The 15140-nt window shown below is 29.7% G+C and overlaps 5 protein-coding genes and 1 long non-coding RNA gene across 9 annotated transcripts; 3 read left to right on the top strand and 3 right to left on the bottom strand.

The window, feature by feature from the left end:
- Nucleotides 1-58: 58 nt before the first annotated feature.
- Nucleotides 59-4026, bottom strand: LOC100576432. 2 transcript variants are annotated; one of them, XM_003250238.4, is made up of 12 exons: nucleotides 3801-4026; nucleotides 3477-3686; nucleotides 3229-3414; nucleotides 2936-3109; nucleotides 2728-2852; nucleotides 2148-2650; nucleotides 1867-2069; nucleotides 1577-1778; nucleotides 1298-1504; nucleotides 1139-1228; nucleotides 783-1070; nucleotides 59-679 (listed from the first exon to the last, which is right to left on the bottom strand). In XM_003250238.4, the coding sequence occupies exons 1-12, from the start codon at nucleotides 3852-3854 to the stop codon at nucleotides 375-377; spliced, it is 2547 nt and encodes an 848-aa protein (XP_003250286.1). In that variant the 5' UTR covers nucleotides 3855-4026; the 3' UTR covers nucleotides 59-374. The 2 variants fall into 2 exon arrangements, with proteins under 2 accessions (XP_003250286.1, XP_016772073.1); XM_016916584.2 differs by lacking the exon at nucleotides 3477-3686 and having other exon boundaries at nucleotides 3801-4025.
- Nucleotides 4027-4200: 174 nt separating this feature from the next.
- Nucleotides 4201-7470, top strand: LOC408511 (protein preli-like). Its single transcript, XM_392055.7, has 5 exons — nucleotides 4201-4344; nucleotides 5035-5269; nucleotides 5362-5575; nucleotides 5687-5935; nucleotides 6009-7470. The coding sequence occupies exons 2-5, from the start codon at nucleotides 5178-5180 to the stop codon at nucleotides 6147-6149; spliced, it is 696 nt and encodes a 231-aa protein (XP_392055.2). The 5' UTR covers nucleotides 4201-4344; nucleotides 5035-5177; the 3' UTR covers nucleotides 6150-7470.
- Nucleotides 7471-7601: 131 nt separating this feature from the next.
- On the top strand, nucleotides 7602-8809 carry LOC552461. Its single transcript, XM_624835.6, has 5 exons — nucleotides 7602-7842; nucleotides 7926-7966; nucleotides 8043-8225; nucleotides 8455-8545; nucleotides 8609-8809. The coding sequence occupies exons 1-5, from the start codon at nucleotides 7818-7820 to the stop codon at nucleotides 8662-8664; spliced, it is 396 nt and encodes a 131-aa protein (XP_624838.1). The 5' UTR covers nucleotides 7602-7817; the 3' UTR covers nucleotides 8665-8809.
- Nucleotides 8797-12687, bottom strand: LOC726353. Of its 3 annotated transcripts, none has more exons than XM_006563558.3 (13): nucleotides 12156-12687; nucleotides 11918-12038; nucleotides 11721-11851; nucleotides 11523-11657; nucleotides 11286-11453; nucleotides 11124-11212; nucleotides 10882-11059; nucleotides 10441-10663; nucleotides 10203-10364; nucleotides 9965-10119; nucleotides 9571-9806; nucleotides 9264-9495; nucleotides 8797-9212 (listed from the first exon to the last, which is right to left on the bottom strand). In XM_006563558.3, the coding sequence occupies exons 1-13, from the start codon at nucleotides 12214-12216 to the stop codon at nucleotides 9193-9195; spliced, it is 1911 nt and encodes a 636-aa protein (XP_006563621.1). In that variant the 5' UTR covers nucleotides 12217-12687; the 3' UTR covers nucleotides 8797-9192. The 3 variants fall into 3 exon arrangements, with proteins under 3 accessions (XP_006563621.1, XP_001122096.2, XP_006563620.1); XM_001122096.5 differs by having other exon boundaries at nucleotides 8797-9192; XM_006563557.3 differs by lacking the exon at nucleotides 10203-10364 and having other exon boundaries at nucleotides 8797-9192.
- LOC107965596 lies at nucleotides 12633-14179 on the top strand. Its single transcript, XR_003306164.1, has 2 exons — nucleotides 12633-12714; nucleotides 13756-14179. It is a non-coding gene; the product is annotated as an uncharacterized LOC107965596 (long non-coding RNA).
- Nucleotides 13800-15031, bottom strand: LOC100576330. The gene is made up of 2 exons (XM_006563559.3): nucleotides 14843-15031; nucleotides 13800-14761 (listed from the first exon to the last, which is right to left on the bottom strand). The coding sequence occupies exons 1-2, from the start codon at nucleotides 14904-14906 to the stop codon at nucleotides 14244-14246; spliced, it is 582 nt and encodes a 193-aa protein (XP_006563622.1). The 5' UTR covers nucleotides 14907-15031; the 3' UTR covers nucleotides 13800-14243.
- Between the last annotated feature and the right edge of the window lie 109 nt (nucleotides 15032-15140).

Genomic DNA, 15140 nt, shown 5'->3' with positions numbered 1-15140 from the left:
ATATTTTCGATATAATTCGTAATTGATAGATAATCAAAATTAATCAATAATTTGATAATTCAATTCAAAAACATCTTTTTATTAATGAAAATTTTACAAATATATAAAATTGAATTAGAACTTGAGTTTGCTTAATACATTCTTTCTTAATCTCTTTTCCTCTCTCTCTCTCTCTCTCTCTCTCTCTCTCTCTCTGTCACATACATTCTTTATTTATTTAAAAATATAATATTGTATTTAATTTTTAATAAAAACTATTTTAACACATTGTATTTCAACTGTGAACATTTGTATTTTTCGATCAATGTACTGAAACTTCAAATTCAATGAAGATCATTATTTTTCATTATTAATGTAATTCATAACAATTATATTTAATCTCCAAATAATCGTTCTTGCGTTATTTCAGTATTATTACTTAAGCGTTGGGTATCATCGTAAGTTTTTGATATATTTACGATTGATGGACCATCACCTCCGCCAATTGTAGAACATTGATCCATTTTACCTGTTGTCATATCAGATTGGTTTTCGATGCATTCAACCAATTCCGTTAAATGTCGAACAGATTTTTTATCTGATCCATCAGTATTTGTATCATGTTGAGTTTTCTCAACATGGTGAGATTTTGATGACGTAGTTAAATTTGTGCAAGAAAATACAAATCTCTCTAAAATACCTACAGTTTTATTATATTAATAATCAATGATTAATTAAAATTATCTAATTTAAAAATTTTTAAATTATGAAATATTTTTCTATTTACATTCTATTATACATACCTGTTAGATTCATTCTTTCCTCTGATAAACATGTATCATCATGAGAGCTAATATTATCCCTACTAAAAAGATGTTGTCTGATGGTAATCAAACTGCGGTTTTTTATTTTTTCATTGATCAAAGATCGATCAAGAGAATCATTTTTGCATGGTGTTTTATACATGACCGAACGTTCGGTGCGCATTTCACGTCCCTTTTTAATATAAGGAATCAAACACGATAAATTCAATTGCGTTCTAGAAACACTATTCGCAGTTTGTATAGATAATGGCGATTTGCAACTGCTCACTAAAAAAACGTACGGATAATTAAAAAGCATAAACATGAATTCATGATATTTATATAAACATTCTTACCTGTATAAGGAGTTCTTACATAAGTTAAAGGTTTTCTATGATTATCATTAGATAATCCATAAATTGTAGATGTTAATTTATTACTCACATCTAGAAAAGAAGAAATGTATAAAATGAATATAACAGTAAAAATTAATAATTGGAGAGAAAATAACGTACCATGAATAGTATCACCTTGTCCCTTGCCATTTTTACCATAAGTTGTATTCATTAACATTGTATTATTCATAATAGCAACTAAAGCGGGATGTAACCGTTTTACTACATTCAATATTAATTCGCATCTTTTTATTACTCGTAATTGTTGTGGTTCGGTAGCGTTTTCTATTAAAAGACTTTTTGAAGCAGCATCAGCTTCAAAAATTGCTTCAAAGTAATAAGAAATGATTATAAAGTTGCATACAATAAAAACAAATTAAAAGTATAATAAATATTTACCAGCTTTTAATTCTCTAATCATCATTATTGTTTGTCTTTCAACGATATCACTTCCAATATCGTTTATTGTAATACTAATTTGGCGAGAGAGTGATAACGACCTGAGCACAACGCTTTGTACCTGTGCTTGAGTAACAGGCTTTCTATTGTCAAGACAATTCGACATTTCTGAAATACGATCTTGAAGATCATCTAAAACTACCTAAATGAATAATATGTAATTTTTTTTAAAAGTTGTTTTTAATTTTTATTATATATAATTATGCAGACATATATTTATTAAAAAATACTTGACAATAAGCAGCAGAATCCATAATCAGATTAATTGCATCATGTAATTTATTGACTTCTAATTGCCATTGTGCAGTTAATAACTTTACATTTGCTCGTATCTCTTTGCTGTCTGGATGTAAATAAAACATAGTAATGGCGGAAATCAATTCAGTTTCTAAAGATTCAAGACTTGCCAAACAATTTCGTATTTGATTAATTCCTGAAATAATTTAAAAATTGAAAGAATAAATAATGAGATAACGATACAAATTTTATCAATTTATATGATTTAACTTACGATTTCTATCTTTACAAGAGGCAATAGCAAATAGTCCAATTTGCATGGATTTATCTATTATTTGATCGAAATCTTCTATAGCATTGGATAAATCATTTTTAGATCGTTTTTTAGCGCTTAATGAATTACCACAGATTGTAACAAGTTTCCTTAGAGCATGAAAAGGATCACTAAAAACTTCCATAACAAGATTTAATACCGATACATTAATTTTACGTTCTAAACGATAAAGTGCATCGCTCAAACTATTCATAAACAAATTATTCAATGCTGTATCAGATGATTCCGAAGTTAATTGAAATTTTAAATTCTCATATTCTGATATAATGGATTGACAAGTTCCAGTTATTGCTTTAAAATTGCAAGGTTTGCAAACCTGTGCAATAGCCATTGCATATGAAAACACATCTTCTATTCGAAACCATAAATCTTTGCATTCCTGTATTTGATCTTGTAGTGATTTATTTGGCATTTCTGATAAGATGTCCAATACCAAGTCCATTCTAAATACAAAATAAACTATTAAAATAAACACAAATGTAAAATATTATTTTTCTAAAAGTAATTGAAATTAAATTACCTATAAACAAAATGATTTTTTTGTTCAAATTCTTCATCTTCTGGTAATGGATCTAACATATCCAATATTTCTATTATCATCTTCAAGCAAAAGCAAAGTCTTTCACACACATATTTCTTGCAATTCTATGCAAATAAAGCATAAGTATCCTATTAGAATATGCTTGTGTATGCTTTTAAAATGTAGAGATCATAAAACATTTTATTACATAAATTGGTGCATTTAGGCGATGCTGCTCTTGTACTAATTGTACTAACAGTTTAAATGCTGCACACAACTGACACAAATATAATATGATCTTTTCAGCTAATAGTTGACACATTAAGCTTTTCCTATATATTTGTAATGGTCCAAGCAATTCCAAAATGCAAGAGCCCAATTCCTGATAAGAAAATATTTTATTTATATTTATATATAATATTAATTCATTTATCTAAACATCGATATAATTATATGAAATAAATTATATTATAAAAATTTTTATATTATATTTTTTTATACCTTAATGTTCTGAAAATGTTCAATTTCATTAGCTTGACCCATTTCTCTAATATAATCCAAACAATCTGTCAATCTTTGCTTCAATGGCAAACATTCTAATTTTTCTAAAGCTTCAAGAGCTAACTTAAACTTGTCTAATACAGTAGACAAAATTTGATTTGCCATTTGTTTATCTATATTTTCAATCTGTAAAAAATTTATTATAAAAGTGGATAAGAAATTAATATTTATATTTTGTTTTAACGTACAGATTCATTAATATATTCTAAGGAACAAAATTCTTCCACGATACTAGTGATCTTTGATTCCATTTCTTCATAATCATTAATCTCTTCTTTCGATAGTAAATCAAATTTTTCTCCCAAACATTCCAATTGTTCAAAGAGAACAGATTTTTTCGACATAGAAACATTTTCATTATGAGGGTTAGTATTTATTAATTCTTTCAATTTATTTACCTAAGATATCGAATGTATTAAAATATTATTTCATTTCACAAAAAAGAAATAAATAATATAAAAAATATATTATTATAATATGAAAATATTATAAAATTGTTATATTTTTCTTACTTGTTCTTCTATAGGTATTAATATTCCTTTTATTTCCTTTGTCTTTATTGGCATTTTTAAGCTTTCTGATTTTTAAACAATCAACGACGATAAATCTAATCTCGTCACTCTTAGTTGTTTGTAAACAACGTGAAAATAGTAATAAATCGATTTTTAATTTACGTTATAACAATCGAAATCTGTAATCCGTTGATGTTTTGAATCGCTACGGTTCTACCACATTTCATATTTAAAAATGATACACAAGTAATCATTTATAATTTTCTTTATTACATATAATAAATATTATAACAATAATTTATATTTTTAAATATGTGTGCCTACACAGAAATTTCAAAGCATTGAAGTTTTCAAAATAACATTAACAATTTATTTATTTATTTCTTTAATAAGTTGTCTATACTGGATATGCAAGCATGCATTTGCACGTGTGTGAATATATACAGAATACGGTAAAGAAGTTCGATAATATTGATGTTGTAGTAAGTTTTTCTAATTGCATGACAATTTATAATTTGATATGAAAGAAATATAATTTGCTAATGTAAGTAACCTAAATATATTATAAATTTTGCATAAATTTTTTTATATAAATATGAATATATATTATTTTAAAAGAACATTATTTAGAATAAAACTCAAAATCAAAATATTCTATTAGAAGAGTGTTCGCAACTATTACATGATCAAAAAGTGTATCGGTTTTTATTGATTAAAAATCAAATTTTATTGAATGAAATGCATATTTATTATTTTGTAGTATGTTATTGTAAATCTTAATCAATGAAGCCCAAATTAAATCTTAACTTATTATTATTTAATTAATTATGAATAATTAGGAATGTTGTGGAATAATATACTATAGAAAAGGTTATGTAATTTCATTGAATTTTTATTTAATTAAAATAATGATTTTTGAGAATTTTTTTTATTTTGAATTATATTGTATATATATATATATTTTGTTTTTAAATAAGTTCTTTATATTTTTTATGGTAGAAAATATATATATATGAATTTTTAATAAGATTAATATTATTATGTAAATACTGAATTTTTCATTATTAATTAATTTACGACGAATATTAATTTTTTATGCAATATAATTTATTATTATAATTAAATAATAATAAAAATTCATTTAAATATAATAATTTTTTTTATATCTGAATTTTATATCTATGTGAAAGAAAATATATTTTTTATATAATGTATATATTTTATTTATTTTCAGATTAAAAGACATAAATTAGAATTAAGATTTATAACACATGATTAACTTTGCTTTTGGCAAAGAAATTTTTAAAGAAGTATCATAAGATTTATAAAAATAAATTATATTGGTCATTAAATAAATTATATTGGTTGATATTAAGAATGGTTAAATACTACGAAAGTAGCACAATTTTTCAATTTAATTGGAATCAAGTTGCATATGGATTTTGGCAAAGATATCCAAATCCTAACAGGTAAAGCTCCAAATATACTTGTGAAACATATAATAGTATTCATTTAGAAATATTTTAAAAAAATTAATATAAAATATAAATTGTTTTCATAGTTCTCATGTACTTACGGAAGATACTATATCGAGAAAAGTTAAAAATGGTATATTATATAGCACACGTCTTTTGACAAAAACTAATAGAGTACCTAAATGGGGAGAGAGATTTGTTAGCAAAAATATAGTAAAAATTATTGAAGAGAGTATAGTGGATCCAAAAACAAAAACTTTAACAACATATACAAGAAATTTAGGTTACACTAAAGTCATGGTAATTTGATATAATTTAATATATCATTGCGTGCAATAAGTTTATAACAAATATTATAGTATTTATTAATTATTTGATATATTGATTTTTATTGTGATTTGTTTATTTCAGAGCATTGTAGAGAAGGTTGTTTATAAAGTATGTGAAGAAAACTCTAATTGGACAGTAGCAAAACGATCAGCTTGGATTGATAGTCAAGTATTTGGATTCAGTAGAGCTATCCAAGCATTTGGATTGGATAGATTTAAAAAGAATTGTACTCTGATGTATAACGGGTTTAATTACGTTCTAGCTCATTTGTTTCCTCACACAGCACAATATATGAATCCATCGCTTTCTCAAATGGGTTTTGCTCATCTAGTAAAAGAAATGCATCAATATAAAGAAATCAGTATTGAAAGAAAAAGTTTTTATTTTACTGTTTTTATTTTAGGTCGAAGAATTTCCTGGAAAGACAAGTTTAGCAGAAGATTTCCAACATTCGTTACAAGGTAAAGCAGAAAAAGTAAAAGATGCTGCGAAAAAGGCAACTGATTTAGCAAAGAAAAAGGCTGGCACCATTTATGCTACATAACATTCTGAGCAATCATAATTAAAACAACATCGTCGGTGTGAATGATTTAAAATATTTGGCGAATAGAGAAAATGAAAATTCAGAAAAATAATTTTAAAATGGAAACAAAGGATAATTATTTGATGGTTTATTGATTGAGTAAATAATAGAATGAAATTGTTTAGCGTTATTCGTTAAAAAATGTAAGAAAAATTTTTTTTTAAATTTCTTATATAATTATGTATAATATTGTATCATGTTATCATTCCTGTTAACTGCCATTTTATGTTTAATTTTAATATTCATACAAGATTTATTTGCGATAAACACGGCAATATATTTTCAAAGATAACGATCACTGACGATGCTTAATAGTGCGGACGAAGCAATATTATGGTACGCTTGTATCATTAGATCAAAGCGAATAAAATTTGGATCGAAATATAAAAATGTATATATAATTGCTTCGAATACGTGCTTTGAAACATGTAGAGTGTATTGTAAAATATTGAAATAGATGAAAAGAAAGATTAGTCATAAACTTTAAATGAATTTAATTTGTTTCAATAAAAATGGAGAATTTCGTTAAACGAAAATCTTAAAGATCAAGTTAGCAGAAAAAATTAGGAATTATAGATAACACATTTTTGCGATAGTGTGTTGCATCTAATTGTAAGTATTTAAGTATTTTTTATTTGCACGTATGAATAAATAATCGATATTGTATCATATCGGTATTCGGTATGCTTTCCTGTACAATACTAAAATTAGAATTGCATTCATATTCAAAAGATATTTAATATTTGCGCAAGTTTTTTATATGCATATATGCACGTATATCTCTATACATTAAAATATCATTTTTGTGTATTTAAAGAAAAAAATTCTAATTTGATGTTTATCGTTAACCAGCATTATAACTTATGCAAGTATTATATATAGATAGAAAAATTGTATATAATATATAAAAGGAATACTATATAAATATATTATTAGAATCTTATTATAAATTAAAAAATATAATCTTTTATATTTTTTCCATTTCTATAAGAAATATTTTAAAATATTATATTGTATTATAAATGAATCAAGACTTTTTTTTTAATTTACTAGTTTGGAACGAAACAAAAAAAAAAGTATTAACCTTGAACAGCAAATTATGGAAAGAGTAATTTCCAGGTGTGGTGATTTACATACATAATATATACATAATATATAATAACATATGAATGTAAAAGCATGTAATTTATCAAACTTGTGTTATTTACTTTTTACTCTGTATAGCAGAATAAAAGAGTATTTAGAATAAATTATATCGAATAAAATAATCAAGCTAGATAGAGATAGCTGTTTGTGTTGTTTTATTTCTTTTATCTTGAAGTATTGACTACGATGCAAAGTAGTGACTTAACAGGAAAGTCCAGTGTATTCGCATGGGAATTTTTATAGTCGATCATCTCGCAACACTGATTAGTTGCCGTTACTACTTGCTGCTCGTCACTTTCCTCAACTTGTCTGTAGCTCGGCTATAAAAGTACGCGAACAATTCTTTTCATTTAGTAAATCCTTGATCTTATTACATTAAAGAAATTTAAATAAGAATAAAGTTTAAAAAAAAACGAAAAAGAAAAAGAGAAAGTAAAAGTGGATGTATAAAAGATATAAAACGGAGGCGATTGGTTAATCAAAATGTGGTTGTTTTTTCTAATATTAGGTAAGTATGCATCAATTTATAAGTAATTTATATTTCGTAATAGCATCATATAAAAGATCAATTCATTGAAATATATATTGTAGCTATTACTTCGAATGCTAGGAATGTAATTACATTTCCACAGGTAAGAAAAATTTAATTGTTTAATTCGAATCATTTTGTTTAATCAAATCGATTAATTATCATTTGATCATATTAAGAACGACTTGACCGGTAACAATATTGAGATTCAAACGCTACCTACCACATTCGAAGTAGATGGATTTATTTTTGATGGACCAGCAAATAGACCATTACGGCAAACTTCCACAACTATAACAACTACTACTTCTACAACAACTACAGTTGATCCTCAATTCGATCAGTGTGTTGCAACATGTCGGGTGAGTTGTAAAATATTTTTTCTTTTTTCCTTTGATCATACATATATCGTTGATATAAGTATGATATCATACTTATACATAGTTATACATTCATTATCATAAATTTAACGATGTATATAATAATTCATATCTTCAAAATATTCTCTTTCGCATCAAGTATTTCTTTTTGATTATATTGAAAAATTAAACAATATAATTCATGGTGAATAAAAAATGATGAAATTTTCAGACGACAAACGAATATAATCCTGTATGTGGATCGGACCAAATAGATTATAAAAATCCTGGGCAACTAAGCTGTGCATCTATGTGTGGAAAAGGTTAAAAAAAGTTAAACTTTGGTTAATTTATCAAAAAAAAAACACAAATATTGTTTGTTACAGATGTTTCATTAAGCCATTATGGACGTTGCACGACTACGAAAATAAGAGGAAGATAACGATAATAGTTTGAATGTTTTGCTGATCAAGAATATTAATATGCAAATTATTATGAATGTCCTCTATTTACGAAGACTGTTTTAACATAGTTACATAATTGTTTTTCGTCCTTGTTTCATTTTTAATACAAGTTTTAATTGAAAATATCGCTTTTCTATTTATGTGTCCTCTCCTATCTATAGAATTATATCAACTTAAGAAACCGATTTAAAGTGTACATGTATGTATGTATGTATGTATGTATGATGAAAGATGATGAAAGGTTATGTATTAATCATGAGACGCGGATGAAGCATTATGATCGGCCCATCTGACTCTTCGTGCAATTTCAAGATTTCCTCCATGAATACCGTAGAGATGTCTAGCCAGAATATTGGCTCTGTCTTCTTCTGCTCGTATGGCTGTTCGTCTATATTGCGCAATAGTTACTAGACAGCCAACGATAAATATGATTTGAATGATCAGTAAAATAATTAATAAGCTCAAGGCAAGACTAGCATCGATGCAAAGCAATCCGTCCATAGAATCTAAAAAAAAGAAAAGATATCTAAAGAGAGTTATCTGAAAATAAAAGTAAAGAAATTTATTTTAAACTTACTTTCTCCGGTTATCAACACGGTATCGGGAGATACGTTCTCTCTTGAAGACAAACGATCAGCCGAAGATGCAACGGGATTTTGTACAATTATAGAGAGATAAAGCGGTAATTCTTCCGGTGTTTCATTTTGAAACATTTGTGTCGTTTCATCATTATAAATCGAATGTGTATTCTCAGATTCGATAGATCGTTTTCTTTTTCCATAAGAAAGTTTATCGCCGTTGCAGACTGTCTGCAATACACGTTGAATCAACCATCACGAATATTAAAAAAAATGAAAAAGTGCGGGCGTAAAAATCAAACTTACCGGCGTACATTTTTGCAAACAAAATCGAACGATTACATTAAATCGGACTATCTGACTGTTGGGAAATTTGAAAGCGGTAAAGGTTGCGATCAAAGAACGACCATCGACTGGATCTTTCGTGAGCGCTGGAAAAGTGGTTGAATCTGTAGGACATCCAACTTCGTTTAGTAACAAATAAGAAGCATCACCCGAAGCGCTACTCGCTACAAGGTGACCGGCAGTGATATCATAAGGACCTATAACCATGAAATATAAAAAATTATAAAAAATACATAGCTATAGATATACATTTACTTTATTTACTATTCGATTTTTTTTAAGAATAAAAAAATATTCTATATTTTCAATTTATTTATTATATCAGATACTTAAGTTTATAATATAATCTGCTTACCGTTCGGTGGACTCAACTGAATTTTCAATATGAGCTTTTGACCTAAATGCGTGACCATCGCGTCTCTCATATTCTCATCCAAAATTCTCATTGTGACTATCGGTACTTGCGAGGATACATTGACTATTGTCGAAGAGATTGGCGGTACTCCTGCGCTAAAAAACATAGAAAATGTATGTATCGTGAATAATTCCGTACGAATGATAAGAATCACAGAAGCGAAAAGTAAGTTTCTCACTTTGGATCGAGAAAACTGAAACTCGAATGAACGGTTATGTTTTTCGCTTCTGGTGGCTCTCGATCGCTCAACGAGCATCCTACCCTAATAGCTTGATCGCCGAGTCGTTGAACGATTGGATTGAATTGTACGACTATCGTCGCCCAGACCAATGGTCGTGTTCTATGATCAATTTATTTATTTCTATAAAACGGAGAATGCCTAAGAAAGTTTAAAGAGAATTGTTATGATGACTTGCCGATTTCGATCGTCGACAGAAAAAGCAGGATTCAGGCCGCAGTGTAGTTTGCCTTGATGTACGTTGTTCGCGGTTGGAATGGGTAGCATCAACATCGTTTGATTACCGCCTGTACCTTGAACGCCGCAAGTATCTGCATATCCATTCGAATAGATTCGGCCGAAAAAGGGATCGTTCGTTCTCAACATGACCGTCATCGTTGAATCATTGCATTGTACTCTTACTGATAAGAAAAAGAATGAAACGTATATATAATAAAAGCTAACGTATATAATGAAAGCTATAAAATGTACATAATGTAACAAATGTACAATGTTAGAATATTTATGGGTTATGAAAAATCTTGGAAAGTCAATTTTTACAATAATTAGAATTGATTCTTTGAAAATGTTCTATGAATATTCCAACATCTTGTGCACATGATTCCTTTGATCAACTTACAATCCAAACACAATTCCCGTTCTCTGTATATCGTTTTTGTAGCATCGATCAACGAGCTAACCCCTAAACTAGTCGTATCTTCCGAATGTAACAGGCAAACTGGTTTACCGGACGAATTATCGAACGTATATCCTCGACAAATGAAACCATCCATACTTGCGTCGCATCTTCTTTCGCACTGCACAGAATCGATTCGTCCAATGAAACGAAATGTAAAGTACCGAAGAATTTCTTTAACATACCTGCTCCTCGTTAAGATTGGATAAAGCGAAGTCCGAATATGGCAACGAAACATTTTGAAATTCCGCATACGAACAGTATTCGCGATTAGCTGTAACCAATGGAGATTGGATGTTTTATTATTCGATTCGATTTAAAGCGTCTTTCTTGAAATTTGTACTCACACAGGTTTCGACATTGATCTCGAAGATATTCATCTCTGTACATCGAGGCTCTGTACGCTCGAGGTCTGGTTCCACGTTCGTACAACGAGAGGGAGCATCGGCCGAGCACAGTTTCGTTCGACGAGAGAGGTTTCGATGTTCGGAATTGGGCGGATTCGCAGCTTCCTCCTACAAGAAAATCGAGACGACACTCATCGCAGATAATTCAGAGTCAATGACAATTCACTAGTATCTTACCTATCTCTATACATTTTTCATAACACTGATTTCTCGTAATTGGATTGGGCAGATGTAAGGCGCTGGAATCTATCAACACCGCTCCCGGGCTTCTCTCAACTTGCCAAAGTCTACGTCGCGTACAGGTTATCGGAACTAATTGGAAGCAAAAAATTACAATTGATGAAAAATCGTTCGAAAGTGATCGAATCCTCTTACCTCTCACGCAAACTCGATGATAAAACGTCGAATTCGGGTCGGGTATCAACTCGTCGTCCTTTGCTTCTATCGCGTAGCAGATATGTTTTCCAAAGTCTACTATGAATGCAGTACAATTTATGCGCTCGCACCTGAAATGCACGTATGACCAAAGATTTCGTTCTTCCAAATTTCGTTTGTCTTTTCCTTGGCATTACCTTTCGAAACAATATCTCGTTATTCCGTTCGAATTGACCGTGCTAAAGAGGATTGTTTGCGAGTCAAACGTTTCTGGTTTAACGCCACCAATTTTCTCCCATGTAACGGCCGAGCAACAGTCTGTTGGAGTCAATGGTAAATGAACCGTCGATAATAAAGAACGTGCGTTGAATTGAATATATAGATCTAGAATATTATGTCTAATAGAAATATATGTAATAGTCCAATTATCGTCACCTGTTCTTGCGAGAAACCAGGAAAACACGATTCCTAGAAGAAGACGAGCGATCGTCGTCATGTTCGTCGCTCGTCTACCGCTCGCATCGCGCGTGCAAACGATTCTCGAGCTTCGATATTGTGTGCCAAGGATTTTCGCGAACGTTGGCTCGACCTGCACACGACGATCTACCGTCGGGATCGCTTGCGTAATCAATCGAAAATGCTAAAAGATCTAGCGAAATTTACGATACTCGTGGAACAACGTGCGATAAATGTAGACGTGTAAACATAAAACGATAAAAGACGCGCGAAACGTTGTTGTCAAGAGACGACAGAGTAGCGATCAGTACGGTAAACGATCCATTATTTCAAGTAGGAATTCAGAAAATCGAATACTTCGACTTAATTCGTTCGAAAAATATACGATCAAATTGCAATTTCACGAACAACTGACACACGCGGGTGGAGATGCGTATGCGCTCACCTGCATTGTTGCGAAAAGCGAATAGAAACGAATACGTCCGCCCGCGCGCGCACGACGGTCCACGAACGAATAATCGCGATGTGTTGTAACGCGGTAAAGTCTCTTTCAAATTAGTCAAATGTTAATTCCATTCGTTTCATCTGTCACAGTTATCACATTATGACATGTATTTCTTTCGTTACTCCATAAAATTCCAATGTATTTTTCATTTTTCAAAAATCTAGACATTTTTTTCATCTTCAATACATTCTTATTTTAGGTTAACACGCATTTGCGAATTTGTTAGAAATTTACACGCATCCATCGTTCAAGACATATCATTCTAAGTCAAAGAAAATTGAAAGCAACTCGATTTCATTTAAAGTTTGAAAGAATATTTGAAGACAAGTGACAAGTTCATGTTGGTAAAGTGGTTTTAAGATACTTGAATATTGTGGATTTTGGGCAATCTGAGATTATCATAGATCGATGGTGGAACCAGGCTTCGGTTGAACATCCTGTTCACAAACGCTTATGGTCGTAACCGACAAAAAGGCTTGGTCGTCACGCGTAAAACGACTCGTCTCGGTGCATCGATGCTTATCGCGATTGGTCAAATATTTCCGGCCGTTCGAGCCGGCCATTCGCCGATTCGATTTCCCGGATTCCGTACGTGTACGAACGGCACACGATAACGCGGTGGTCGTTTAGAAGCGTCCTTCGGTTTACGTAACCTATAATTTTACACATGTTCGTGTCTCTCCGTTGTTCTTCGATAAATATTGTTTCTAACGAGGACGTGACGTTATGTTTCTCGAGCGATCAACGAACCGATTCTGAATCGTAGAGATTTAATAAATTTCTATTAATTCTATTATGATAGATTGAAAATTTTCAATCAAGGATTGAGCAGTGTCTTTAATATTTGGAACGATTAAATTATAACGTTCAGGAAAATATTGTATTTAATATGTAACTGGTTAATTTATCGTTTAAAGACTATAACAGTTATTTTTATGATATTATTCATCGTTATTATCTATTATTTTTTTTAACCACTTATGTTAATAAATGATATAGATAGAATAATATGCATAATCATTCGAATATTAATTTAAAAGAAATCAAATATACTTTAAAAAATCTTTTTTTTAGATAAGAAAGAAAAATGAGGAAAGAAACAATTATTCATTCCCGCATCGCTTTTGCAAACAACTTTAATAACAATCATGGATTAGATACTTACACGTAATACCCGCATTTTCTTGAACTATAGAGATGATTTCTCTCGTTGCTTTTTACAAATATTTTCGTAAGTCGGATGAATAAAACAGGTAACAAAGATAGGAAATGAAGAAAAGTGAATGTGCGGGCAAAGAACTTATTATAAGATTCGTTTCATAAAAAGGTGATAAAATGAATATTGTTATTAATATAAATGGAAGATATATAAATATTTATATTTCAATAAAAATATTAGAACTATTTAAACACTAGTTTGTAGTTATTGATTTATCAGTTTTAATCTTCTTATTATATTAGCAAAATTACATTTTCTCTTTTTTCTATTGAAAAATATCATGAAAAAGTTCAAAAAATTTCAGAACATATAATGGCAAAAAAAGATTCAGAAATTAGGAGAATCAGTTAATGTAACCAAAAAGTTTCATAAGGTAATAAATATTGTTAAATAATTCGATTAATTCGTTCAAACGTGAGGGCAGAATGTTTAATTTTTTGATATCATTGAGAAAACGATAGAGCCAGGGAATTGTTATATTTATCATAAACTTATATATTAAATTTAATACTTGATTCGTTGTCCAGGACATTGGCTTGGTAGCGACATTTGTAATCGATCTAATCGACGATAGCAAGTAATTCATCGGATGTTGGATCAAGTTCGATTCTTCTGTGCCAAATATCGATCTTCGATATTTTTGTTTCGGACAATCGATTTTGAAGTACGATTGTGTAAGATTTGTCATTTTGAGTTCGAACAAGTGACTTATCGTTTTTACATCGGAGAGAATCGAATCGATAAAGCAAAAGATGTTGTTTATCGTTTTGTACGATTGATTAACAAAATTTAACGTGAATTCATCGATGATGCCTCTCGAATTAGTCTGGACATTGTGATAGTTGTTCAAATCGTATTTCACTGTAACACGATCATATTAACGGTTAAATTATATTATACTACATCGATCGATCGATCGATCGATAGATTTTTGATTCGTACCTTGTTCTTCGCAGCACGCACAAAGAAATAAAGTTAACAGTAAAAAGATAATCGAGGTATTCATGATCGTGAATCATTCGATCCGAATTGTAGATCCGGCGAACTTCGACTCGACTTTCGATTCGAAAATTGGCAAATCGTAAATTTCTGCTTTTACCTTTTATCGGGTCCTTGGGACGATAAACCTATCATTTGACTCGTTATCGATGATAATTTACTATGTATAATTGCATTTGCGTGTCACGCGATACGCAATTAAACGGAAAATTGCATTGCTCGAATATTTTATAGGTTAGTT

Source organism: Apis mellifera, linkage group LG15 (assembly GCF_003254395.2).
Source record: "Apis mellifera strain DH4 linkage group LG15, Amel_HAv3.1, whole genome shotgun sequence".
NCBI classification, from domain to species: Eukaryota; Metazoa; Arthropoda; class Insecta; order Hymenoptera; family Apidae; genus Apis; species Apis mellifera.
Note: the sequence above shows the minus strand (reverse complement) of the source record. Positions and strands in the feature narration are given on the sequence as shown.